Source organism: Bos grunniens, chromosome 10 (assembly GCF_055505025.1).
Source record: "Bos grunniens cultivar Pamir isolate PY7600 chromosome 10, Bosgru_T2T1.0, whole genome shotgun sequence".
Taxonomy (NCBI): domain Eukaryota; kingdom Metazoa; phylum Chordata; class Mammalia; order Artiodactyla; family Bovidae; genus Bos; species Bos grunniens.
Genome location: NC_141174.1, coordinates 92,920,780 through 92,947,178, shown reverse-complemented (window position 1 = coordinate 92,947,178; position 26,399 = coordinate 92,920,780). Strand labels below are relative to the sequence as shown.

General features: G+C 35.8%; 1 protein-coding gene across 6 annotated transcripts in view; it reads right to left on the bottom strand.

Annotated features, from left to right (window-relative positions):
* The window catches only part of AP3B1 (adaptor related protein complex 3 subunit beta 1), a 235,814-nt gene that overhangs the window by 175,330 nt on the left and 34,085 nt on the right, over positions 1–26,399 (bottom strand). For 5 of the 6 annotated variants that reach the window (XR_015135511.1, XM_086323143.1, XM_086323144.1 and 2 more), the window contains exons 3-5: positions 17,230–17,304; positions 2,934–3,029; positions 2,167–2,327 (exon numbers count right to left, since the gene is read on the bottom strand). Coding sequence is in view for 5 of the 6 variants with exons in the window: in XM_086323143.1 (XP_086179269.1) it covers positions 2,167–2,327; positions 2,934–3,029; positions 17,230–17,304 (332 nt within the window). In the remaining variant the exon portion in view is untranslated. Of the gene's footprint in view, positions 1–2,166; positions 2,328–2,933; positions 3,030–17,229; positions 17,833–18,085; positions 18,186–26,399 lie in introns of those variants that run through there. The other variant, XM_086323145.1, reaches the window with a different exon arrangement.

Below are 26,399 nucleotides of genomic sequence, written 5' to 3'. Positions count from 1 at the left end.
CCCAGATATCAAAACCATTAAGAAAATAGTTAAAGAACAAAACTACTTCTTAAAATGAACTTGAAAACCTCAAGAAAGTAATTACAGTTAGTTAAACCACAAAACCTTTTTTTAACTAGGGGGAAATAACAAAATAGGAATCATTTTTGACCATGGATACCTAACTGTCAAAAAGAAACACACAGAAATTTCCAAATACAAATTCTGTATCATTCTAGTTTACTGACGGAGACATGCATAATAAAACCTGACATCTAAAACCAAAAAGTATAAACAAAGGCTCACATATAAATGACAGATGCATCATAATACCAGCTTTACATACCGAAAAAATTTCTTCCTAGCACAGAATTCAATTGTTCATTCACTGAGAAACTAAACAATGAGCCTACAAAGAGAAGTAAGACAATCTAGTACAGATAGTCCCAGATATAATCTTAAGACATAATGGTGCTATAGATAAGGGACTATGGGGATAGGGAACACTGATGAAGGCAGGAAGGTTGTGGAGGGTTTCTTTTGGGATGCGACATCTCAGATGAATCTTAAACAGCTTTAGAGCTGGAAAAAGTGGAAATATTCTAGGTAGAGACTAAAAAGGAACAAGAGATGGTAATGAGATAAGAAACATTTTATGGAGAGGACTAATAGGCAGTACTGAGCTACTAGACTGTAAATTCAAGACAGAGAGAGGTAACATGGAGCCCAGTGATGGGCTTTAAACTGTCATAGTGAGCTTTGATTGGAGAAGGAAACGGCAACCCACTCCAGTGTTCTTGCCTGGAGAATCCCAGGGACGGGGGAGCCTGGTGGGCTGCCGTTTATGGGGTCGCACAGAGTCAGACACGACTGAAGTGACTTAGCAGCAGCAGCAGCAGCAGCAGCGAGCTTTGATCTTATTTTGTAAGTTAATAAATAGAAAGGATAAAGACTATGAAGCATGAGTTGACTTTGACAATTAACCTAAGAAAATGAGTTTCACTTTTCATAAACATTATATAAGTTTATTATTGACCATTATAATTATCTCATTTATAATTACCCTGGAGGAGGGCATGGCAACCCACTCCAGTATTCTAGCCCGGAGAATCCTATGGACAGAGGAGCCTGGTGGGCTACAGTCCATAGGGTCACAAAGAGTCTCACTACTGAAATGACTAAGCACATAATTATCTGAACACTCAAAAATTTTAATTGTTTCAAATTCCACTCTCCCTTCTCTAATGTTTCCTAACTAATCCCATTTATATTTTACTTTAAGAAACCCTATATGACAATCTCTGAGCTCTACCCTATCAAAGGCACTGTCATTGTGCTTTATATATACATAGTTCATTATTTAGCAATACCTTACTTTAATTATAGATTGCTTTAATTATTTGGCATATGTTTGATTATTTCCCCTCAAAATGTGATAGTACATCCTCTAACATTTTCATACATCTTATGCATATAGCACCACACCAAAAACACAAAATGATCTTGATAAAAGCTCATGAAATAAATGGTAACTGAAAATAATACCAAATTATGAAAGATAATAATTCTTTTATATAAGCATTATATATTCTACAGAGATTAAGGTACCATATATATATGTATATATGTCTATCAATATAATTATACCATATACAATATACATATCACATAAATATAGTATGGTGCTATATTTAAAAATCAGTATTTAAACAGTATTTAATAAAACGGCTCTGGAAAAGAAGCAAGCAAGGAAGGGAATAGCAGGACCAAAGATGGATCAAAGGGTAACAAAGTGAGCTGAAAAGATAACAAGCTTTAGACTCTACCCTACAATAAGGAAGAGGAAAAAAAATCTTAATTTTCTAATAACATAAACGTATGTATAATGAGAAAAACTGTATAAATGATAATTCAATATCTGATTATTTTTAAGTTATAAAATCCATAAAATATCACTGTCCCTAACAGGCCTACAAGCAGAAACCCTGCAAAGGCTCCCAAAATAACCAAAATAAAATTGAAGATGTATAAAGAATATTTGTGGGCAAGGAGAAAGAAACATGGTCACTGAGTTTACTTACTCAGTTTAAGGTCAAACTATTATATGAGCGAATAAAATACGCCTCCGTGGGCTTTAACATTCCATGCAACATTAGGGATGTTTGGTATTATTTATAAAGTACCAACCTGTACAGTTTTTGTATTGCGTGGGCTGCATTCTTCCTAACGTATGGTGATAAGTCAGCAGAAGCTTCCTTAATGGCAAGCATCATAATAGGTACAATAATTGGCACTCTAATACTTGACAGAACTCTCAAAGCACTTGCACGAATTAGTTGATTTGGGTCCTAAAAATAGTACAAAAATATTCATCAAAATTTCAAGTTTGCAATATTTCAAACACATCATTATGAAAGAGTTAACAGGTGCTTATAGGATATAACACAACAATAGCAAAAAAGAAAAAAAGCTACTTAATTTAAAATAAATAACCAGTATATGGAAGTGGCTAAGGAAAAAGAGAAATAAAACGTTTCTTTCTCTGAATAATGTTTTAACAAGCAAAGTAACGTTTTTAGTTCTACTTGATCATATATTACCAAACATGCAGGTTTTTAGAGTTCATAATAATAAAATGCTGCAGGTCGTTAATTTTATCTGAAAAAAAAAGTCATGCCCCCTCTTTGTATACTTTCTACAAGTTAGTGTAATGATGAAGAGTTCTTTGATGCACAATAATGATTACATTGAACATAACGGAACATACAAGGCAAAGCCCAGTTGATTATATAAATTATTTTCCTAGGGTATTGAATAGGCACAGTGAGAGGCCTTTTAACTCTTTCAAAACATGACTGCACTATTGAGTGGATTATTGCTCCACTTCTTTAAATGACACACCTTCAACTGTGCAGAAATGCTGCAGCTATCTGCCTGCTCACTCTACTATTTACCTTCAGAGCTCGCTGAAAAGTGCTTATGGACAAGAGGGCCAGATCCTGCTGCTCTTCAGCGTATCGGACCAGGTAAACATACACTAACTTCTTGATCTGTGAAAAAGAAAAAACCATTTAATCCTAGCCAGAGTGAAAACTAAACATTCAATACTGTCTATACAAAAATCCATTCTCAACTTTCCTAAACTAAGTAACAGAACCTGCTCATAGGCTACATTGTAAAATAAAGATAATACAAGATAATTAATAGAAACAGAAAAAGTTTGTAAAGTAAGGATTTTACTAATCTAATCTGTAACAGCAACATCCTATCAAAGTGTCCTTCCTCTTGAAGGGAAAAAAAGTTCCTGAGCAAAACTTATACAAGAGTATTAAAACATTAACTAAACTGCAAAAGTATTTTCAAAATGAGGGATACAAATAATAGAAGGAACTTGGGTTCTGTCCACTAACCAACTTATGGTATGGGAACTCATATTTGCTCATCTGTCAAAGGTGCTGAAACACAATTCCGATTCTATGATAAAATTCAGATTCCAAAAGACATTACATGGTATTTTCAGCTCTGGAAGAATGTGTGACAACAGCATCAATTTAATGTAATAAAAATTCCAGACGGATGGAAGTGTGTTATGAAAACTGTTTTCAAAGGCAATTAAATCACTAAATTTATAACAAAATTATGATGAGCAGAAAAATTAACCGAAAATTGAAATCTGAGTTGAAATTCATCAACTGCTTCCTTATGACACTGCTTTCAGCTTGTATCTCCCTTTACAAATATCATCAGATACCACTGCCTGATTAATTTTCTGATATATTTCCACAGTACATATCTAAAGGTTTATGCAATGTTCAAAGAGCATGGGAAAGAAGGGGAAGTAGCTAGAAACAGCTGGAATCAATGCTGAAAAGGAAAACAATGCTATACTGGGCCATATTTTACATCATAGGAACCAATGTGGATTTCTTTAGGGATAACAGTCAGGGCTTCCCTGGTGGCTCAGATGGTAAAGAATCCACCTGCAACGGGGGAGACCTGAGTTGGATTCCTGGGTTGGGAAGATCCCCTGGAGGAGGTAATGGCAACCCACTCTAGCATTCTTGCCTGGAGAATCCCATGGACAGAGAAGCTTGGCAGGCTATATCGATAGTCCATGGGTTCGCAGAGTAGGACACGACTGAGCACCTAAGCGCAGCACGGCCGTGGCCTTCTCGTCCTCACGCTTCAGCTACTCTTGACACAGACAGCAGAGTTCTGGGTTCCTTCACCATGCTGTTTGCTCCCTTCTGAATTCACCCCAATTTGCCTATGTTCTTTTCAGTGTGGCACTCCAAGCTACAAATGAAGTCTAAGCAAGACAAACTAGTTAAGATTTTGTTCCAGATGAGGTGCTTTTACTGAGACAACTAATTCTTGATTAAAACCATATACTTTTTCCAAATGTACTACTGACTAAATCAATCCACACTTGAATAATTGGCCTAATGAGGTCTTTTAAAAGGAGGACACTATCTTACACATACCTATAGAAATTTTCAACAACTTAAATTCGATCCATCATGGCACCCTCCTCAGATAATTTTAGCTCTTAATCTATAATCCAACCTATGTTACTATTCTTCACAATTTCAGGAACAAGAGTGAAAACTTGATGAACATACTTTCTACATCTTCATCATTAGTAATAAAAATGCTAAACACACCATTTCAGGGTAATATCAATTTGTCTGTACTATCTTGACAGGGTTATAGGTGAAATTAACAAAAAACATATTTTCAGTTACTCTTCAGTGTTGAATAGACCCACAGAATCTTAAAAATGAAACCTAATATATAATACAGCCCATACTGTATGTAAAACCTACTCAATACAGCCCATAATCTTCCCTTTCCAGTCAATCAGAAACAGTCCTCAAATATAACTTGATTTTGTCTCAATCTCCACTTAGTTTATCATCCTTTTTTCTCTCAAGTTCTACTAATCAAAATCTTCCATAAAAGCAAACATTAAACCATAAAATTTCCACTAGTAGGGGAACAGTAAAACAAATTATGGTATATCCACATAACATTGTATTATGTGGCCATTATATATAATTAAGTGAATCTATATTTGACATTGAAAATATGTCCTTGTAAAAATTTTTAAGGATGCAAAACAGTATGTATTTTATGATCTCACTTCTGTATTAATAGAAAATATACACACACATGCTATATTTTATCAGTCTTAGGATACACCATTCAATTTGTAAGATGTACCATAATTTCATGGACCACAAGAAAGGTACAAACCTCTGCCAATTTTAAGTCATCCCCAATTGTAAAGATAAGTCCCAACTGCATAAACTTTAAAATAGAAAACACATGTCTTAGACCAGACATAATATGGTAATAATAGCAAATAGTTATATACTTAACTATGTGTCAGGCACAGTTCTAAATGTTTTATTCAGATTAATTAATTTTATATTCACAACTCAATGAATAGACATTATCATTTGTACTTTACAGGTGAAGAAACTGAAGCACAGAGACGCTAAGTAACTTGAGCAACATGGAAATCTATTAAACGAAGAACCAAGATTCAAAGCAGTTAAGCATAAAAGTTAACATTACACAGTAAAGTGTTAACAGTGACTGTCTTTGGGTAATGGTATTAACCAGTGACCTTCACTCTTTACATCTTTCTATATTATTTAATTTTTTTACAACAAATATTAAGTTTATACTCATAAACCAATAGAGACATTTTCACTTCAGGGGTGAATCTCATGTTTCCAGACAACCTCCAACTCCAAAATAATAGTACTTTCTCTGATTTTAAAAGTATTTGAAGTTTTCATTATAAACAATCTGAAACAACGTATTTTTAAGTTCCCACACTCCTCTAAGATGGCTTTTTCTATAGCATTGGCAACATGTAGCCACCAGAACTATTTTAAATGAGTTCAACAGACAAAAACTCAGCTAAATCAACAAGTTTTTGCAAGTCAACCGAACTGTGACAGCCCCCTGCTGTTGAACGTTAGCCAATCAGAAACAAATTCACTCCAAAAAACCACACACCTTGGCCTGTCAATCAATCAAAAGCAGATCTCACCCAAATGCCCACTCATCCACAGATGATACCAACCCACTCAGACCCCTTCAAGTCAATCAAGTGATCTCACATAAGAATACAAAAAATGGGTTCCAAAATTAAATGATACTAGTATCCAAGATGGTAACCAAATGATCCAAATATACCCAATGCTTTAGATTATATTTAAATGGATATATAAAATCTTTAAATTCTTAAATCCCAGTTTAAGAAGCACTTATCATTTTCTCCCCAACCAGATTTTAAAGTTCCTAAGATTACAACAGTACTTTGGCCACCTCATGCAAAGAGTTGACTCATTGGAAAAGACTGATGCTGGGAGGGATTGGGAGCTGGAGGAGAAGGGGAGGACAGAGGATGAGATGGCTGGATGGCATCACTGACTCAATGGACGTGAGTCTGGGTGAACTCCGGGAGTTGGTGATGGACAGGGAGGCCTGGCGTGCTGCGATTCATGGAGTCGCAAAGAGTCAGACACAACTGAGCGACGGAACTGAACTGAACTGAAGATTACAACAGCACCAAAAAGGAGCCAACATTTGCTGGTTGACTGATCTGCACCAATTTAAACATATCAAATCAAGATTTTAAATAAGATATTTCTCAAATCTTGGAACAAACGTGAGGTTATTTAGTACAGGCACCATAGCCTGGCACACAGTAAGAGCCTAATAATAATCAGCTGAATGAAACATCACAGCCCAATGAGAGACAATGGGCGGGGGGTGGGGAGGGACATTTCCTATTAGATTGCTATATCTAACTTACCACCAATAGTTACAATTCATGAAACAGATGTTTAAAAGGACATCAACACACTGTTAGAAAACAACAGGTATTAAGAAGATTGCCTCCAAAGTCTTTAACTTGTGGGTTTTTTAAAAGAAAATTAATCATTTAAAATACTCTTTCTCTTCACCAATTATATTCAGATCTCAGTCTACAGTTCTCAGCAAAGTGTGGAAACAAGATTGGGTTGGGTCCACACCCACCTCCTCATCTTCTTGGGATTTATTTCTCAGCAACATCTTTTATTTACCTAACTGTAAGCCAGCTCTTAAAGCTGAATTATGAACTCCAAAATATATCTAGCATATATACTGGCAACACTGAAACGTTCAAACCACAGCTGAGCTAGAAGGCTTGCTATAATTACTCACCATTGGAGAAGGATTTTTATGACTGTTATAGCAAAAAGCATAACAATATTAAATCACAGAAGGTTGCAAAACACTAAATTTGTTCAAGTTCTGTTATAAGAATCAATCAATATTGACCACAAGAGGCCTATGCACTGACTGGCTGCAGGTGTGCAGAGAAAGCCTACTTTCCCTGAAACCATTCTGTGACCAGAAATGGGAGTACTTAAAGCTTCGTGACTACTCCATTCTCTGATCAGTTACTTTCATTCAATGTTACAATACTCCTTGCTGTAAAGCTAATCACAGCAGAGCCCCAGTAGGCTGGAAGAACACAGGCAGATCTGTTTAATTAGCTTATCAATACTAGTGCATCAAACTTCATGAGTTATTGACTAAACCTTTGATTATTTCTGTAGTATAACCACTGATTGCTTACTAGGTCACTTTTGGTATCATTTGACATCGAATGGCTTATGACGTACAGCTCAACTGTGTGTCTAAGGCAGCATGTACTTGTAAAAATGAAATTTTGTACTTGACAGCAATGAAACATCCATTTTCTGAACATAAATTTTAAGCAGCTTAGGTCAGTTTTTCCACATTAGAGGATTAAGCCTGTTTCCAAAAACTAACAGCATTTTGAGAGCAAAACAAACCTAGAACAAACAGATCAATACAGTAGTCCCCCTCTACCTGTGAGGGGTATGTTCCAAGACCCCCAGGAGATGCCTGAAACTATAGATGGTACTAAATTTCATACATACTCTGTTTTTTCCTACACACACATACTTATAATAAAGTTTAATTTATAAATTAGCCACAGTATGAGGCCAACAATAACTAATAATAAAGGGAACAGTATAACAATATACTGTAATGGAAGCTGTGTGAATCTGATCCCTCTCACTTACTGGACTGCACCTACCCTTCTTTTTGTGGTGATGGGAGATGATGAAATACCTATGTGTAAGATGAAGTCAGGTGAATGAAGCTGGCACTGTGATACAGGGTCAGGCTGCTATTGACCTTCTGATGGTGCATCAGAAAGAGGGTCATCCGCTATGGGTGATCCTGGGATTACCGAGCACGACAATGTTGATGGTTAGATGTTAGGAGCAGATGTCATCAATGGTTGGGGACCCCAGAGAGAATGGCACAAAATTTCATCACACTAGTGGGAGAAGGCAATGGCACCCCACTCCAGTACTGTTGCCCAGAAAATCCCATGGATGGAGGACCCTGGTAGGCTGCAGTCCATGGGGTCGCTAAGAGTCGGACACAACTGAGCGACTTCACTTTCACTTTCCATTTTCATGCATTGGAGAAAGAAATGGCAACCCACTCCAGTGTTCTTGCCTGGAGAATCCCAGGGACGGGGGAGCCTGGTGGGCTGCAGTCCATGGGGTTGCACAGAGTCGGACACGACTGAAGCGACTTAGCAGCAGCAGCATGTGTTATAGTGAGCAATTTAAAACTTATGAACTGTTTATTTCTAGAATTTTCCATTTAATATTTTTGGACTGCAGCTAACCATGGGTAACTGAAATCATGGAAAGTGAAACCATGGGGGAGAGGCAGAATTATATTTATAGGGACATTTCTGTTACAAATATTAGACAGCATATCAGAATCTGATTGTAAAGGTTAAAAATGAATAGAAAAGTTCTACTCTTGATAACTGAACATTACAAATAGCTAACAGTACAGAATTTTCTATTTAAAACAAGAATCCTGGAAGTCCAGGAGGAACAAGTTACCGCATAACTTATTATCAATATCCAAGGACCTGGTCATTTCTAGCCATATCTAAAACAAAAAATTTATATACCCAAATGGGCCAAAGACCTAAACAGACATTTCTCCAAAGAAGACATACAGATGGTCAGCGGGTGCACAGAACAGTGTTCAACATCACTAAACATTGGAGAAATGAAAATCAAAACTACAATGAGGTATCACCTCACTCTGATCAGAATAGCCATCACTTAAAAAAAAAAAAAACCTACAAATAACAAATGCTGGAGAGTGTATGGAGGAAAGGGACCCCTCTTACACTGCTGGTGGGAATGTAAACTGGTGCAACCACTATGGAAAACAGTACAAAGTTTCCTCAAAACACTAAAAAAACGTTGCCGTAAAAACGTTGCCGTATTACGCAGAAATCGCACTCCTGGGCCTATACCCTGACAAAACCGTCATTTGAAAAGATACATGCATCCCTATGTTTTCAGTAGCACGATTCCCAATAGCCAAAACATGGAAACCACCTAAATGTCCATCAACAAATGAATGAACAAACAAGATGTGGTACATATATACAATGGAATACTTGTTGCTGTTCAGTTGCTAAGTTGTGTCCAAATCTTTGCGACCCCGTGGACTGCAGCACTCCAGGCTTCCCTGTCTGACACTATCTCCAGAGTGTGCTCAGATTCATGTTCACTGAGTCAGTGATGCTATCTAACCATCACATTTTCTGCCACCCTCTTCTTTTGCCTTCAATCCTTCCCAGCCGTAGGGGTCTTTTCCAATGACTCAGCTCTGTGCATCACGTGGCCAAAGTACTGGAGCTTCAGCTTCAGCATCAGTCCTTCCAATGAATATTCAGGGTTGATTTCCTTTAGGATGGACTGGTTTGATCTCCTTCCTGTCCAAGGGACTCTCAAGAATCTTCACCAGCACCACAGTTCAAAAACATCAATTCTTCGGGGCTCTACTTTCTTTATGGTCAAACTCCCACATCCATACATAACTACTGGAAAAACAACAGCTATGACTATACGGACCTTTGTCAGCAAAGTGATGTCTCTGCTTTTTTATATGCTGTCTAGGTTTATCATAGCTTTCCTTACAAAGAGCAAGCATCTTTTAATTTTGCCCCTGCATTCTCCATCCACAGTAATTTTGGAGCCCAAGAAAATAAAATCTGTCACTGCTTTCACAATGGAATACTACTCCTTAAGTATAAGATAATACTTAAGAATGAGATAATGCCATTTACTGATTCAATGGGCTTGAACGCTGAGCGAACTCCAGCAGGTGGTGAAGGACAGGGAGGCCTGACTTGCTGTAGTTCGTGGAGCTGCAGAGAGCAGGACACAACTCAGTGACTGAACAATGGCAACAGCAGCATTCACAGCAACATGGATGGAGCTGGCAATCATCCTACTCAGAGAAGCAAGTCAGGAAAAAGGATAAATATGGTACAATATCACTTGCGTGTGGCACAAATGAATTTATCCAGGGAACAGAGAGTCACAGACACAGAGAACAGCCCTGTGGTTGCCAAGGGGGGACGGGGCTGGGGAAAGGATTAGAGATACAAACTGTTATACAGAATGGATAAGTAACAGGGTCCTGCTGCAGAGCACACAGAACTACATTCACTATCCTGTGAAAACCCATAATGGAAAAGAATATAAAAAACAATGTATACATATAACTGAATCACTTTGCTGTACAGCAGAAACTGATACAGCAGTGTAAATCAACTCTCCTTCAATACAATAGAGTTAAAACAAGTTTATACCAATGCCAGATACCTCCCAAAGGATAGCAAATACCAGATGATGATAAAAGGTCAAAGAAACTGAAGAAAAAGGAGGAAGGATTCAAACAGGAAGAATGGCTTTAAAAGGGGAATGACCTAAAATGGTTTCTGAAGCCAAGCTGCCTGGCTCTGGATTCTGACTGCCAGGCACTAGTGTGTGACCTTGCTCACGTAACCTAATCTCTCTGCTACTCTGTCCTCATAATGAAAATACGGAAAATGAAAGAACCAGCTTCACAGGGCTGTTTGCGAGCATAAAGTGAGTTGTTATATGTAAGGCACTAAGACAAGCTTTACCTACAGCTCACAACTTTTCTAAGTGAAAGCCTGATTTTTTTCCCCAGCTACTTAAACTCTTAGACCAGAAATCATAAAACTAATGTACATATCAAATTAGGAGCTCAGACAGCTCAGATGGCATTGTCATACCACAAAAACAGTTTAATTAAATTATCAATTCAGAATTATACATCGTAACAAGCTCATAAATTGTACTTAATAAGTATCTACTAAACTAATCATAAGTAAACTTTGAAAATATTGTAAGATTACATGCTCAGTCTAGATTTATCCCATTAATTAGAATCAGTTCATCAACTTAAGTCCAATATTAATTTATCCTAGTTCTTCAGTTGGCAACAAGTATACAAGTGTTTCGATTTTAATTTACTCAAGTTAGTCAAGTTCATTCTACGATGCCTATTCATTTGTGCACAAAATTCACCTATCTGAAATATGTATTGTACTTACTATCTAATAGAAAATGACATTACTTCAAAATGTATCTAAAAAGCAGGTTTAAAATTTTTATAGAATCTTTAAATTTGTATAATATAAATTATCCTACTAAAAAATTTAAGATGACAGGAAAACATTTTATATACTGAAATGTACACTCTAAAAATTGTATAACATATACTTCACCACGCTTTTCCAGATTTCGAACATGCAAATGCAAATTATTTAAACTACTAGTTTCTTTTGTATGAGAGATTAACGCCCAATCTATTCCATAGTGTCCAAATAATAGCTAAGAGTCTACATTATATCAACATTGTGTTTGTATAACAGAAATGAAATGTGACCTGGCTGATCTGTTTGTTTCACTTAAGCAAAAAACTCTAATCATCATTCTCAGGTCATGATTAGTTTACACACTCTATTTTTCTTGTTCCAAATTTTTCATTAGAAAATGCCTTGTTTTCCAAACTAGAAGTAATTAAGTACTGACTATAAAACTGCTAATGATATGCAGTTTACTTAATATATTCTGTAAAACCCCGTCACAGAACTCAATATAAAGGATGGAAAAGAGAAGCTATAAATTGAAAATTCCTCATGGAAAGTAGGAAAATTTGAGAGTGATGTTTTCATTTGACTGATAACTTTCCATATTTTAGGGTTTTAAAAATATTTCCAGATTATGATATAAAGCTATAACTCAGAAATAATAACTGAGAGATCTTATTTACCCTCCCTACCTTAACCACACAGAAAATCAGGGGGAATAAAGTGAAACAAAAGTTTTCATATGTTGGACACAAGGCAGTACATTACTGTGAACCCTGCTGCTGCTGCTGCTGCTAAGTTGCTTCAGTTGTGTCCGACTCTGTGCGACCCCAAAGACGGCAGCCCACCAGGCTCCCCCGTCCCTGGGATTCTCCAGGCAAGAACACTGGAGTGGGTTGCCATTTCCTTCTCTAATGCATGAAAGTGAAAAGTGAAAGGGAAGTCGCTCAGTCGTGTCTGACTCTTCGCGAGCCCATGGACTGCAGCCCACCAGGCTCCTCCGTCTATGGGATTTTCCAGGCAAGAGTACTAGAGTAGGGTGCCATTGCCTTCTCCGACTGTGAAGCCTGAGAAAGGGGAAAAAGTCAAGGGAGCAACTCAAACAGAATCCAGAAAACTCACTGTGCCTCACTGTGCTGAGGAGACAGTGATCAAAGTTCACACAGGCCAAGGGTGCCTGAGTTTGCAAAGCAGAATACCAAAGAGGAGCGAACTTCAGAGAGAGAAAGAACGCACTCTGGAGAGGAACAACATCAAACTGTGGGCTAGCACGGTCTTGCACATACGATGCAACTATCTGAAGCCAGACCAGAAAAACACAGGGAAGCAGCAGGCACAACAGACACCAAAGATCACAAAAAGCAAGGAAAAGCTCATGTTCTCACCAGCCAGAGAGAAAATATCTCATAAATACACCTATGACTGAGCAGAATCCTAAGGTACTGCTTTAGTAGTGGGCCTACGTCAGTCTAGCCTAAAGGTGTTTCTGTATCTTTTAGTAAACATTGAAAGTATGCTTTGACAAGTATCCTCCAATTAAAAATTTAAAAATACAAAAAAAAAAAGAAAGGATAAGGTGGTAAGAAATTCGTATTTAGTGGACTAGCTCGGAGATCTGATACAGCTACTGACTGTTTCTCAGAGAACCTAAGCAGTTAAAATAAAACAGTATAAAATATCCAAAACAAGTATGCTTTGAAATAATCAAATGATCCACATAAACTTAACTGTGCATCACAAGAAAACTCAACGCAATTTAAACAAAAATCAGGACAGTATGAATCATAACTGTGAGAAAAATCAGTCTCCAGAAAAAGACTTAAAACGACAGAAATGACAGAACTAGCAGAGGGATGTTACAACTATTATAGATATGCTCCATATGGCCAACAAGGTAGACAAAAATATGAATATGCTGAAGCGATAACTGGAGGATATAAAAACGATCTCATTAAACATGTAGAAATGAAAAATACAGTAGCTGGTAAGATAACTATACTGCAGGGGAGTCACAACAGCTAGACACTACAAAAGGCAAGATGGGTTAGCCTGAGCACTTCTCAAGTGAAGCACAGGGAGAAAAGACTGAAAAAGGGACCTGTGCAACACTACCAATTAGTGTACTGTATGTCTGCTTGAAATACCAGAAGGAACGAAGACAGAAAAGACATATTTTTGAAAAACTAATGTCTGAAATGTTTATCAATTTTAAGAAAATTATAAACCCACACGAGTTAGAAGCTCAACAAACTCCAAGCAGAAGACAAGGTATACCACAGTAAAACTGAAAACCAGTGATAAACAGAAAAATCTTAAAATCAACAGAGGAAAGAAAAGATAGCTTACACAGAGAGAGAAGAGTGACAAGACACTTGGCATAAGAAGCCGTGTAGGTCAGAAAACAACAAAATATTTTTTAAATACTAAAAGAAAAAGACAGTAAAGAACATAGAAATATACATTTTACTCAGCAAAGATGTTTTCAAATTGTATACAAAAGAAGAGAAAGACTTTTTTAAACAAAAGCTGAGTAAACTCATCAGCAGCAAAACAAAACATTAAAGAAATTCCTCTAGTCATTCAGGGAAAAAAATCCAGTCATTCATGGACTTACATGAAGGAATCAAAAGGGACATGAATGGTAAACACAGAAGGACAAATAAAAGACTTTGGGGGGTGGGAAGGGGAGCTCATTTTTAAATCTCTTTAATAGATATATGGACTTGTGGTAATTTTGGAATAAAACCCCAGCAGAACAATCTCCCACATACAATTAAAAAACCTAGACATAATACAAAAAGCACTAACGTCCCTGGCAATGAAACAGAAACAAACAGATTTTTCTGGTATAGAGTATGTGCAAAGATGGTAAGAAAAAGAGCTGCATGAACTAACGTCCCCATTTCCATGGTTTTCTGCTGAGGCTAAGTGAACAGTCAATGAAGTACAGGTGGAGGCACTGATGGATAAACCAGTCTCTCTGACAGAACCCAAAAGTGAACACAGCAACACCATGGCCACTGAAGACAACAGGGGAATCCATAAAGTAGAGCCCGGAGATGGGCTCTTAAGCAGTCTCTAGCCACATCTCTGACTAACTTCTGAACCATGGAAGCTCAGAACAGACTCAAAGCAGCTCAGCAAAAGACAAAACATATGAGATTAAGCTGCTGCCTATGCAAGAGAATTTGAAATCTGAATCTAGGCAAAATAACTGCCTTCTAAAACAAAAACATCACCTATAGAATATAAAAGGATGCAGAATCTACATAATTTAATATTCATTATTTCAAAAGAAACAACCTAAATTATCCAACATAAGAAAAAGTAAAACAATGGAACATAAGCACACAAGAAAAGGAAATCAACGAATAAAAGCCTGAGGAAATGATACTGGAACTAGCAGACAAGGATTTTAGAGCTGGTGTTACACTTATTCTTAAGAAAAAGAAAATGTGCTCTCCATTAATATAGGATATAGGAAATCGCAGCAAGGAAACAAAGGATATAAAGGGATAAACTGAAATTCTAAAATGAAAAAATAGTTTTAATACTTTTAATATCTTAATTTCTAAAGTAAAAATGAATGTACTTAATTAAATGGAGTGAACAGAAGAATGAGTAAACAAACTCAAAAATAGATGAGTAAGAATTATATAAAGAATAAGAAAAAAATCTAAAAAAACCAACAAAGTTCCATACATTCTCAGATAAAAATTAAACAACATAACATATATGCAATTTTAATACCAGAAAGAGAAAAAAGAAGAGGGCAAATATTACCTGAAGAAATAATCGCCCCAAATTTTCCACTTTTGATCAAAGACAGGAACTTACAGGACTAAGGTGCTCAACACACACCAACCAAATGAACACGAATAAAATCACACCAAGGCACAGTACAGTCAGATTACTCAAAGCCAAAGATAAAGAGCAAAAGATGAAAGCATCAAGAGGAAAATTACAAATTATACAGGAAGATCAATGATCCAGTCATCAGAAACTTTACATAAGAAAGTATGGACAGCAAAAGAATCTTCAAAGCATCTTTGTGTTGAAACAAAAACTATTAACCCAGAAGTCTACAACCAGTGAAACAATTCTTCAGGAATGAAGGCAAAATGCAAACATTTTCAGATAAAAGTAAGAGAATTCATTGCTAGCAGACCTCCACTACAGAAAAAGCCAACAGAAATTCTTCAGGCAGGATGATCTTGATACTGACAGAAATGTGAATCCTTAGAACTCAAAAAGAACATTGGATATGATAAATACCTGAATAAATGATTAATACTTTTTTGTTTTTTTCTTTTAATTCCTTTATATCACATAAGTATTTAAAGGAAAAACTTCACTGTCTTATGATGTTTTTAACTTATATAAACCTGGTAAGTTAATAACTAAAACTTAAAAGACAATAGGGATATGGATATATACAGTTGCAAGATTTCTATACTTTATGTGAAGAAGTGCAACATTAAACATAACTGGACTGTGAAAAGCTAAGTGGATACAGCCAACACTAAGAAAAAAAAATACAAAGTATGGGTTAAAAATAAAAACAAGAAAAATTTAACTGTCATTTCTTCCATTAAAAAAGAGGAAAAGGAGAGGAAAAAAAAAAAACCAAACAAAGGAAACCAAAAAAAAGAAATGGTATAATAGTACACTCAAATTCAACAACATCAATAAATACATCAAGTGTTAACAAAATAAACACTCCTATTACAAAACCGAGATGGAACTCCCCTGGTGCTACAGTGCCTAAGAATCCACCTGCCAGTGCAGGGGACATAGGTTCAGTCTCTGGTCTGGGAAGATTGCACATGTCACAGGGCAACTAAACTTGTGACCACATCTGTAATACTGAAGCCCGTGCGCCCTACAGCCTGTGCTCTGCAACAAGAAAAGCCACTGCAATGAGAAGCCCACAAACCCCAACTAGAGAACAGCCTGTCTAACACAACTAGAGAAAGCCCATACAGAGCAACAAAGAACTAGGACAGCCAAAAATAAATAAATTAATTAAAAAAACAAAAACAAAAAAACATACCATTTGCTCAGATCAATCTCTATTTCTCTTCATTGAACTTTTCAATCCTACTCATCTTTCTCAACAGTTTCTACATGGGCTCATTCTGTTTTTCTTTCACACTCTATCAGTCTCATATTAGTCCTTCTGATCTAATATTAATTACCTTGGCCTCAAAGTTCTGTCAATCTCTCGACAGTTATACAGAGAGACCAATAATTGAAGGCTCCCACTACATCCTGCCTTCTGCTCACCTCTGCTACACTGAGAAAGGGTCTACCAGAACTAAGATGCTCCAGGAAAAGCACTAGATTTGGAGTCCTAACACCTGGATTCAGTCTCTGCCCTGATTAGGCCTGGACATACAGTACTTTAAAATCAAGTCCCAAGAGCAGAACTTCAACAAAACTAGCTTCTAAGAATACTTAGAAAGTTACCATCCTTAACCAAGATGAAGTAATCTCAATTTTACTTTTCACATTCTCCAGGAAAATTCCAAGCTAAGATTATGTCTACTTTATATTCAATTCCACCTATTAAGATTATGGACATTTTATTTGTATCGAAAATCTAGTGACACTTAAATATCTTATGTTGTATTTCAAAGTAACTGAAAAGTATATGATTCTATCACAACAAAAGGAATCATGAAAATTATGAATCAAAACAGTACCTCAATATTTTTACTGGCCACATTCTTCACAACAGCAGGAAATAGTTCAGATGCATTTTTCCCTTTTGCAATCATCTGAGGAATAAAAGTAGAATATAAGAGCTCAAACTTTTAAAAAATTAGTCATTTGAAAACAAAACATAAATTCTACATACATATAATATTTAGAAGATAAGCTACAGAAACAAGTTAAGCTATAGAATTAACAAGCTTAACTCTTTTTGAGTCATCTTACTTAGCCCAACTATCTGCACCAAAGAACAATCTCTTGTGAATCAATATAAATACACAAATACATAGACATATTAGGGAAGAAACACAGTAATTTAAGACATACAATATTTATAATAGATTTCTATGGTTAATGGCATTATAAACATTTTCAAATATTTGTACTCTAACAAGTTTTTACATTAAAGATATAATACATTTACAGTGGGGTGGGGGTGGAGAATAAATGTTATTCTAAACAAACTACAGTCATTCTTTCTCCCTTTTTTTTTAAAAAATAGATTCCCCTTCTTCTCCAACCATTTTCTTCAAAGCTCCCTTCACGAAGTCCTCTTCCTTTCCTCATTAAAGTTAGGTGTACCACCATATTTTCTAAGAGAAAAAACAAGATTCAATTCACCCTCCTGCGTTAACTTCTAATTTTTTACAAAGATCTTTGCTATATACCATATCTAAGGATAAAAGGATATAAGGTGTTTAGTTTTATAAATTTACAAAAACATTTTATAAATACTATGTGACATTTTAAACAATATTAATCTCAGTTAATAATCTCTCAGAAGATTTTCTACATGACAGCTTTAGAAAACTCTTATAAGCTAATCTTCATTTTCTATTTCTTTACCTGTGAAATTTCTTGTTTTGTGAAACCTTCTGAGGATTAAAGAAGGTTCATAAAGTGGTGCAGCTAAAGTATTTTTATGCGATTTTTACAATTTTCTTATCTGTAAAATAAGGAGAGAGGGATTCATGTTCTCTAAGATCCCTTCTTTCAGTCATTCAATAATTACCTAAGTCAGATATCCTCTTCTATGATACCCTATTCCAAGGCTTCCCCAACTTTAGTCTACAGAATGCTATTCAAAAAGATGTTACTACATGAAGGAGAAAAAAAATCCGAGAGTCAAATACATTCAACAAACATTCGCCAAGAGAACATTACATGCCAGGAACTATTCTAGGCCTTGGGGGTCAAACCGTGAACAATACAAAGTCTTTACCCACTGGATTATTCACAAGTGCTCAATTTTGTCTGTCTCTGTGCGACCCCGTGGACTGCGGTCTGCCAGGCTCCTCTGTTCATGGGATTTTGCAGGCAAGAATACTGGAATGGGTAGCCATTTCCTCTTCCAGGGGATCTCCCTGATCCAGGAATTGAACCTGAATCTCCTGCATGGCAGGCAGATTCTTTACCTCTCAGTCAGCAGGGAAGCCCCTCACCCATCTGAGCTTACTTCTAATGGGGGTGAGGGACAAAAAACAATGCGAGGATAACAGTGCTATGGAAAGTTAAAGCACTGCAGGAGAAACCAAAGTGCCAGGGTTAGGAGTGGGAGTTGTTCTTTTGTGTTTTGGTTAGTTTTTGCATGGTATATATTTTTCCGTCTTTCTATTCTTTATCTTTACATTAAGAGTGGATTTTTCCTAGAGAACATATGGTTCCATCTTGACACTTTGATCCAATATGACCGTCTCTTTTCGTTGGTGACATGAGATGAGTACTGATGCACTTAGATTCAGCTCTACCACTTTATTCATCATTCCTTATTCCCTGTGCTTGTTTTGTCCTGACTGCCATTACTCTCATGATTCAGACATTTTTTTTGGTATCCAATAACCTAATTTATATTTTTATTTTTATATTGACTATTTGGCAATTAACTTTTTGTGTAATTTTTATTGGTTCTTCTAGAAATTATGAGATAATTACAAAGATGCACAAACACAGTTTACAGATACATAGATAAGTAAGTCAAGGTATGTCAAACCTTCTACGGTCATCTCAGAGTTTATATTTTATAAGTTACTAGGTTATACGAGTTCTTTATATATTCTGCAAGTCTACATCAGCTATGATTAAAAATATTTTCTCCAGTGGGTTGCCTTCTCATATGGTTGACAGTGTCATTTGATGCACAGTTTTACGTTTTGATATAGTCTAAACGATCAATTTTTTCTTTTTGCTCACCTTTTGATGTCATATCCAAGAATCCTCTGACAAATCTCATGTCATACCCTGTGTTTTAGCTCTTACATTGAGGTCTTTGACTCATTTTTTAACTTATTCTATATATGGTATTAAGTAGGGGGTCTAAATTCATTCTCTTGCATGTGGGTTTTCAGTTTCCAAACACTATTTGGGGAGATTCTACCCCCACTGAATGGTCTTGCACCCTTGTTGAAAATAATGTGGCCACATACATGAAGTTTTTCTTTTAAGGCACTCTATGTGTGTGTATATATATATAAATAAATATATACACATTTATATATATGTCTGCCTTTAAGCTGGTACCACACATTTTTTAAAATTTAACAATATATTTTATTTAACCTTATATATCCAAAATACTAGAATTTCTTTAAAAAAGTTTCACTGACTTCTAGCTCCCATGGTTTTTGATGTTGATTTTTTTTTGTTTTGTTTTGTTCTTGATGGTTTTGATGTTGATATGGAGTTGTTCAAATTACTGTTCCCTTGTATGCAATGTATTTTTTTCCCCAAGTACTTTCTAAATTTTTTCTTTATTGATTTCCAGTTTAACTGCTATATGTTTATGAATGGTTTTCATTCAGTTTTATCCTGATTGGGGTTCAAGGAGTTTCTTTTATTTACAAACTTAAGTCATACATCAAGTCTGGGGAGTTTTCAACAAGTATGTCTTCCAAGTATTTTTCCTGCCCTAAAAAAATGTTAGACGGACATATATATTGGATATTTTTTACCATCCAACAAGACCCCAAGGTTTTGTTCCCTTCTTTTTAATCTCTATTCAACAAATTGACTACTTTCTAGTGATTTCAACTTCTGACATATCGATTCTGCTATTCAATCCAAGACATTTTTGATTCCAGATATGACACTATATCCATGTCAGAAATTTCAACAAATTTCTACATGATGTAATTAACTTGAGATATTTTGGAAAACTATTTACCTATGAGCTATTACCTGGGGAATAAGTAGACACAGGCTATCCCTTTTCCTAGAGTAACTTACGGGAGGAGAAGGGGATGACAGAGGATGAGATGATTGGATGGTATTACGACTCGATGGACGTGAGTTTGAGTAAGCTCCCAGAGTTGGTGATGGACAGGGAGGCCTGGCGTGCTACAGTCCATGGGGTCACAAAGAGTCAGACATGACTGAGCAAGTGAACTAAACTGAGAGTAACTTACCATCCAATCATAAGTGGCTTTAATATGTCTCACTACTGAGGTATAGAACAAGAGAAATATTTAGGTATTTACCTATCTTTTTGTTAGTTTTTCCTTTTTATTTAAAAAATTCCAGATTTGTTGATATACTGACATAACTAAGATCAAGGTGTATAATGGGATGATTTGACTCATGTATATACTGCAAACTGGTACCACAATAAGGTTAGTTAGCACCTCTATCTATCACCATAAAAAAATTATGTTTCTTTTTGTGGTGATAGATCTACTCTCTTAACCACTTTCAGCTCTCACATATGAGAGCATTCAGGAGCTTGCCTTTTTATACAGTATGTTACAGTTCACAAAAGACAGCAGTTGTTTTTGTTTTGTTTTTACTTCTTACATTTTCTTTACTACACTTTAACTAACTAAAAAGGATAATAACATGATCAAAAACATCATTTAAAAGCCTCTCAGACTCTATGGTAGGCAGCTTGAGACAGTTTCCAGTCATCCCTACCCACAGTATACACACTCTCATTAACTACTCTTATTGAATACAGGCTAGACCTAGTGACTTTTTTTTAAAAAAACTTTTTATTTTATATTGGAGTATAGCTGATTAACAATGCTGTGATAATTTCAGGTGGACAGCAAACAGACTCAGCTATACATGTATACATTCACTTCCCAACTCCCCTCCCATCCAGACTGCCATGTAACACTGGAGCAAAGCTCCCTGTGCTATACAGTAGGACCTTGTTGGTTATTCATTTTAAATACAGCAGTGTTGGTACCACACATTTTGATTACTGTAGCTCTGTAGTAAGTTTTGAAATCAGAAAGTGTGAGACTTCTAAACTTTATTCTTCTTTTTCAAGACTGTTTTGGCCAAGGACTTCGGTCTAGTGGTTAAGAATCCACTGTGCAATGAAGAGGACTTGAGTTTGTCCCTGGCCAGGGAATTAAGATCCCACATACTGAGGAGCAACTAAATTGCAAACCACAAAAGAGAGTCCACGTGTCGTAATGGAAGATCCCACATGACGCAACTAAGACCCAATGCAGTCAAATAAATAAATATGCACGCGTGTGTGTGTGCATGTGTGTGTGTACAGATTTTTTTTTTTCTTTTGGAAAAAACATCCCTGGGATTTTGATACGAACTGCACTGAGTATGTAGATAACTTTGGGGATATTGGTATTTCAATAAGAATTCCAATCAATGAACATGGGATATTTTTCCATTTATCTGTGTCTTAATTTCTTTTAGCAACATTTTAGTTTTCAAGGTACAAATACTTTGTTTCCTTGGGTAAGTCTATTCCTAAGTATTTTATTCATTTGGATACTACCATAAATAAGACTGCCTTCATAACTTCTTTTTAGGACTGGTGATTGTTACTGTATGGAAACACAACTAATTTTTATGTGTTAATTTTCTATCCTGCAACTTTGTTGAATTTGATTATTGGTTCTAAAAGATTTTTTGTGGCATCTTTAGGTTTTCTAAATATAAAATCATGGTGTCTTCAAACAAAGATAATTTTGCTTCTTTTCCAATTTGGATATCTTTTATTTCTTTTTCATGCCTAATTGTCATGGCTAAAACTTCCATTACTATGCTGAACAGAAGTGGGGAAAGTAGGCAGTCTCGTTTTGTTCCTGATCTTAGAGGGAAAGCTTTCAGTCTTTTACCACTGAGTATGAAGTTAGTTGTGAACTTTTCTTTAAAACAGTTTAAAACACGGAGGTAGTTTTTTTATTACTAGTTTGGTGAGTGATTTATCATAAAAGGTGCTGAATTCTGTCAAATGCTTTTTCTGTATCAATTAAAATAATCTTATTTTTTCCCCTTCTTTCTGTTAAAGTCCAACCGAATACCATGTAACATGTATGGCTAAGAAATAATTTATATCGGGAGGAGGGAGGAGGGTTCAGGATGGGGAACACATGTATACCTGTGGCGGATTCATTTTGATATTTGGCAAAACTAATACAATTATGTAAAGTTTAAAAATAAAATAAAATTTAAAAAAAAAGGAAATAATTTATATCAATAGCTCCAATTAGAAATTTGAAGAATTTTATCCATCAAAAGAAGGTTCAGATTTGCTCATTATCCCAAAAAGACAAGCAAACTAATCTGAGAAAGACCTTTAACATCCAACACTTAGTAAAAGAAAATACATCAAAGATTTCGATACACTGAGATATTCCATTCCTTCAAGGACTCGGAATAATCAACTCATCAGTATTTTAGCTAAAAAACGTATTACAAGTTCACTACATGAAGCAATACATTTCAAATTCTTAGTTCACATTTCATCAAACCAAGATAAAGTATGAATATGTGCTTTAAACATTAGACATACATTTTTTAAAAATATTAAGAAAAATAACATATGTATGTTTCAACTTGAGTCCTGCAGTGTAATAAGTGACCACAAGATTTTGAAGTAGGTAGTTTTTCTTCCCTAAGCATGCTTTGGCATACATGAGACTTTATTCAAAATATGAACCATTGGAAACATTTCCCCACGATTCTAAATAAGCCTCAGGTATTACCAAAGAAAGATAATAAAATGAACTGAGACTATCATTATGGTTTCTTGCTGATAGATATTGCTCACGAGATTCTCTGTTGAACTGCAGGGCTACCGACTATGAAAGATAGTCAGATGTGCACTGCCAGCATTTTGATATATATCAGAAAGTAATGTAAAACAAATATATAACATTTAAAATTTTGGCAAATTAAAATTTAGAAATGTTTAAAGGTTTTTAACTATAAAGCTAAGGTCTTAAAACTACCCTGTATACAATTATATGAGGTGATAAAACCCCATATTCAGGGCTCATAAAATCTAAATTATGTAGAGAAATGTAAATATTGAAAATTACATTTAAAAAAATAAAGAAAATTTGAAGTCAATATAATACTCTACTAATTGGCCTCTAACAAACTACTTCTACCCAACAGATGTTTTGAAATGATGCATAAATGTATATACATGAACATAACATTTAAAAATGATTTTTAAAGCTTCCACAAAGAAACATGGTGCTAACTAGAAATCACACTAAAAACTGGACAAAAGTAAAGATAAACAAATGATTTTTATAATACACAGTGGAAAAAATTTCAAGAAAAACAATTACTAGTTATATAATAAAAGAAAAAATTAGCAACCAATAATTGCGAGTTTAAGAGTGAAATACAAGGGGAAATATCTGACAGAGCTACTGTGCTACGGCTTTGATTTTCTATTTTCTTCTCCAAAAGTTAAGTTAGAAAAGATTTGTGGTGATGAACAATTTCTCCAAAAAGAAGCTAGGTGAATTAATTTTGGAAGCACTTCTTGAATCAGACCAACCCATGCCCTTACTGAATTTTTAATTTTCTGTTAGTTTAATATTAAAACAAAATTAAAAGATATCTTTCCCCATAGAACGTTAATATGTCAAAAGCTGTACTGTCCAAATGTGTTTCTTAAGCTAGTACACACTACTACTACTACTACTACTAGTGTTTTAAATCGGGACATGGAGTTTCTATTGTGAACATATAAGAAAAATTAATATTCTTTTTAAAGGCCTTTTTTCTTTTAACCACTCAAGAAATATTTTAATTTTATGGTTAAAGGAAAGTGATAGGTAATACCTGTCATTTTATTTTTTCTAATTACTAACAAGAGATAACTTATTTTATTGTTGTTAGTCTTTCAGTTGTGTCTGACTCTTTGTAACCCCATGGACTGTAACTCGCCAGGCTCCTGTGTCCATGGAATTGCCAGACAAGAATACTGGAGTGGGTAGCCTTTCCCTTTTCCAGGGGATCTTCCTGACCCAGGGATCGAACCAGGTCTCCTGCATTGCAGTCATATTCTTAACCGTCTGAGACACAAGGGAAGTCCTTTTATTTGTTGTAGCAAATTCCTAAATGAAAACTGGGCAAATAGTATCATATATGGCCAGCGGCAACCTACTGCCTTGATCTTCATTCCTAGGGTTTCTTTGTTGCTATGACTCTTGATTAAGTGGCCTTGGGTTTACTTTTTAATTTTCCTAGTCATCAGTAAATTCACTTGTATGACATTACTGCCAAATGAGAATAGTTAAATTACTGTAAATTAATACGGATCATCAAAAAAGCGAAAGCTCCAGAAAAACACCTACTTCTGCTTTATTGCCTATGCCAAGCCTTTGACTGTGGGGATCACAACAAACTGTGTTAAATTCTTCAAGAAATGGGAATACCAGACCACCTGACCTGCCTCCTGATAAATCTGTATGCAGCTCAAGAAGCAACAGTTCGAACAGGACATGCAACAACAGACTGGTTCCAAATTGGGAAAGGAGTACATCAAGGCTGTACACTGTCACCCTGCTTATTTAACTTATAGAAGAGTACATCATGAGAAACACTGGGCTGGATGAAGCACAAGCTGGAATCAAGATTGCTGGGAGAAATATCAATAACCTCAGATATGCAGAGAGTTCCAGAAAAAATACTACTTCTGCTTTATATCTACTTCTGACACTACCGGCATGGCAGAAAGCAAAGAACTAAAGAGCCTCTTGATGAAAGTGAAAGAGGAGAGTAAAAAAGTTGGCTTAAAACTCAACATTCAGAAAATTAAGATCATGGCATCTGGTCCCATCACTTCATGGCAAATAGATGGGGAAACAGTGACAGACTATCTTGGGGGGCTCCAAAATCACTGCAGATGGTGACTACAGCCATGAAATTAAAAGACACTTGTTCCTTGGAAGAAAAGTTATGACCAACCTAGAAAGCATATTAAAAAGCAGAGAGATTACTTTGCCAACAAAGGTCCATCTAGTCAAAGCTTTGGTTTTTCCAGTAGTCATGAATGGATGTGAGAGTTGGACCATAAAGGAAAGCTGAGCACCGAAGAATTGATGCTTTTGAATGGTGGTGTTGGAGAAGACTCTTGAGAGTCCCTTGGACTGCAAGGAGATCCAACCAGTCCATCCTAAAGGAAATCAGTCCTGAATATTCATTGGAAGGACTGATGCTAAAGGTGAAACTCTCGAATACTTTGGACACCTGATGCGAAGAACTCACTCATTATAAAAGACCCTGATGCTGGGAAAGATTGAGGGCAGGAGGAGACGGGGACGACAGAGTATGAAATGGTTGATGTCAGAGATGGCATCACTGACTCAGTGGACATGAGTTTGAGTAAGCTCCGCGAGTTGGTGATGGACAGGTAAGCCTGGCATACTGCAGTCCATGGGGTTGCAAAGAGTCAAACATGACTGAGCAACTGAACTGAACTGAAATGAATGTGATGTAGCGTTGTGCCATGAAGAAAACCTTATGTTTATAGACATTTACTTATGTTCATTGAATTTATCTTATTAAATATCATTACCATTTTAAAAAATTGAAATACAGTATTTAATAGCAATCAAAGATACAAAATATTTAGAGTAACTATTAACAAAAAAAAAAACAGAACTTAAAATTTTACACTAAAAACTATACTATAGTGTTGATAGAAATTAAAAATAACAGAAACAAGAGAGAGAATTACGATCATGGGTCATAAGACAAAATGATGTCAAAAGTCAATTGATCTATAGATTTAATGCAGTCGTATCTGACTCTCTGTGATCTCACAGACTATACAGTCCATGGAATTCTTCAGGCCAGAACACTGGAGCGGGTAGCCTTTCCCTTCTCCAGGGGATCTTCCCAACCCAGGGATCAAACCCAGGTCTCCTGCATTGCAGGCAGATTCTTTACC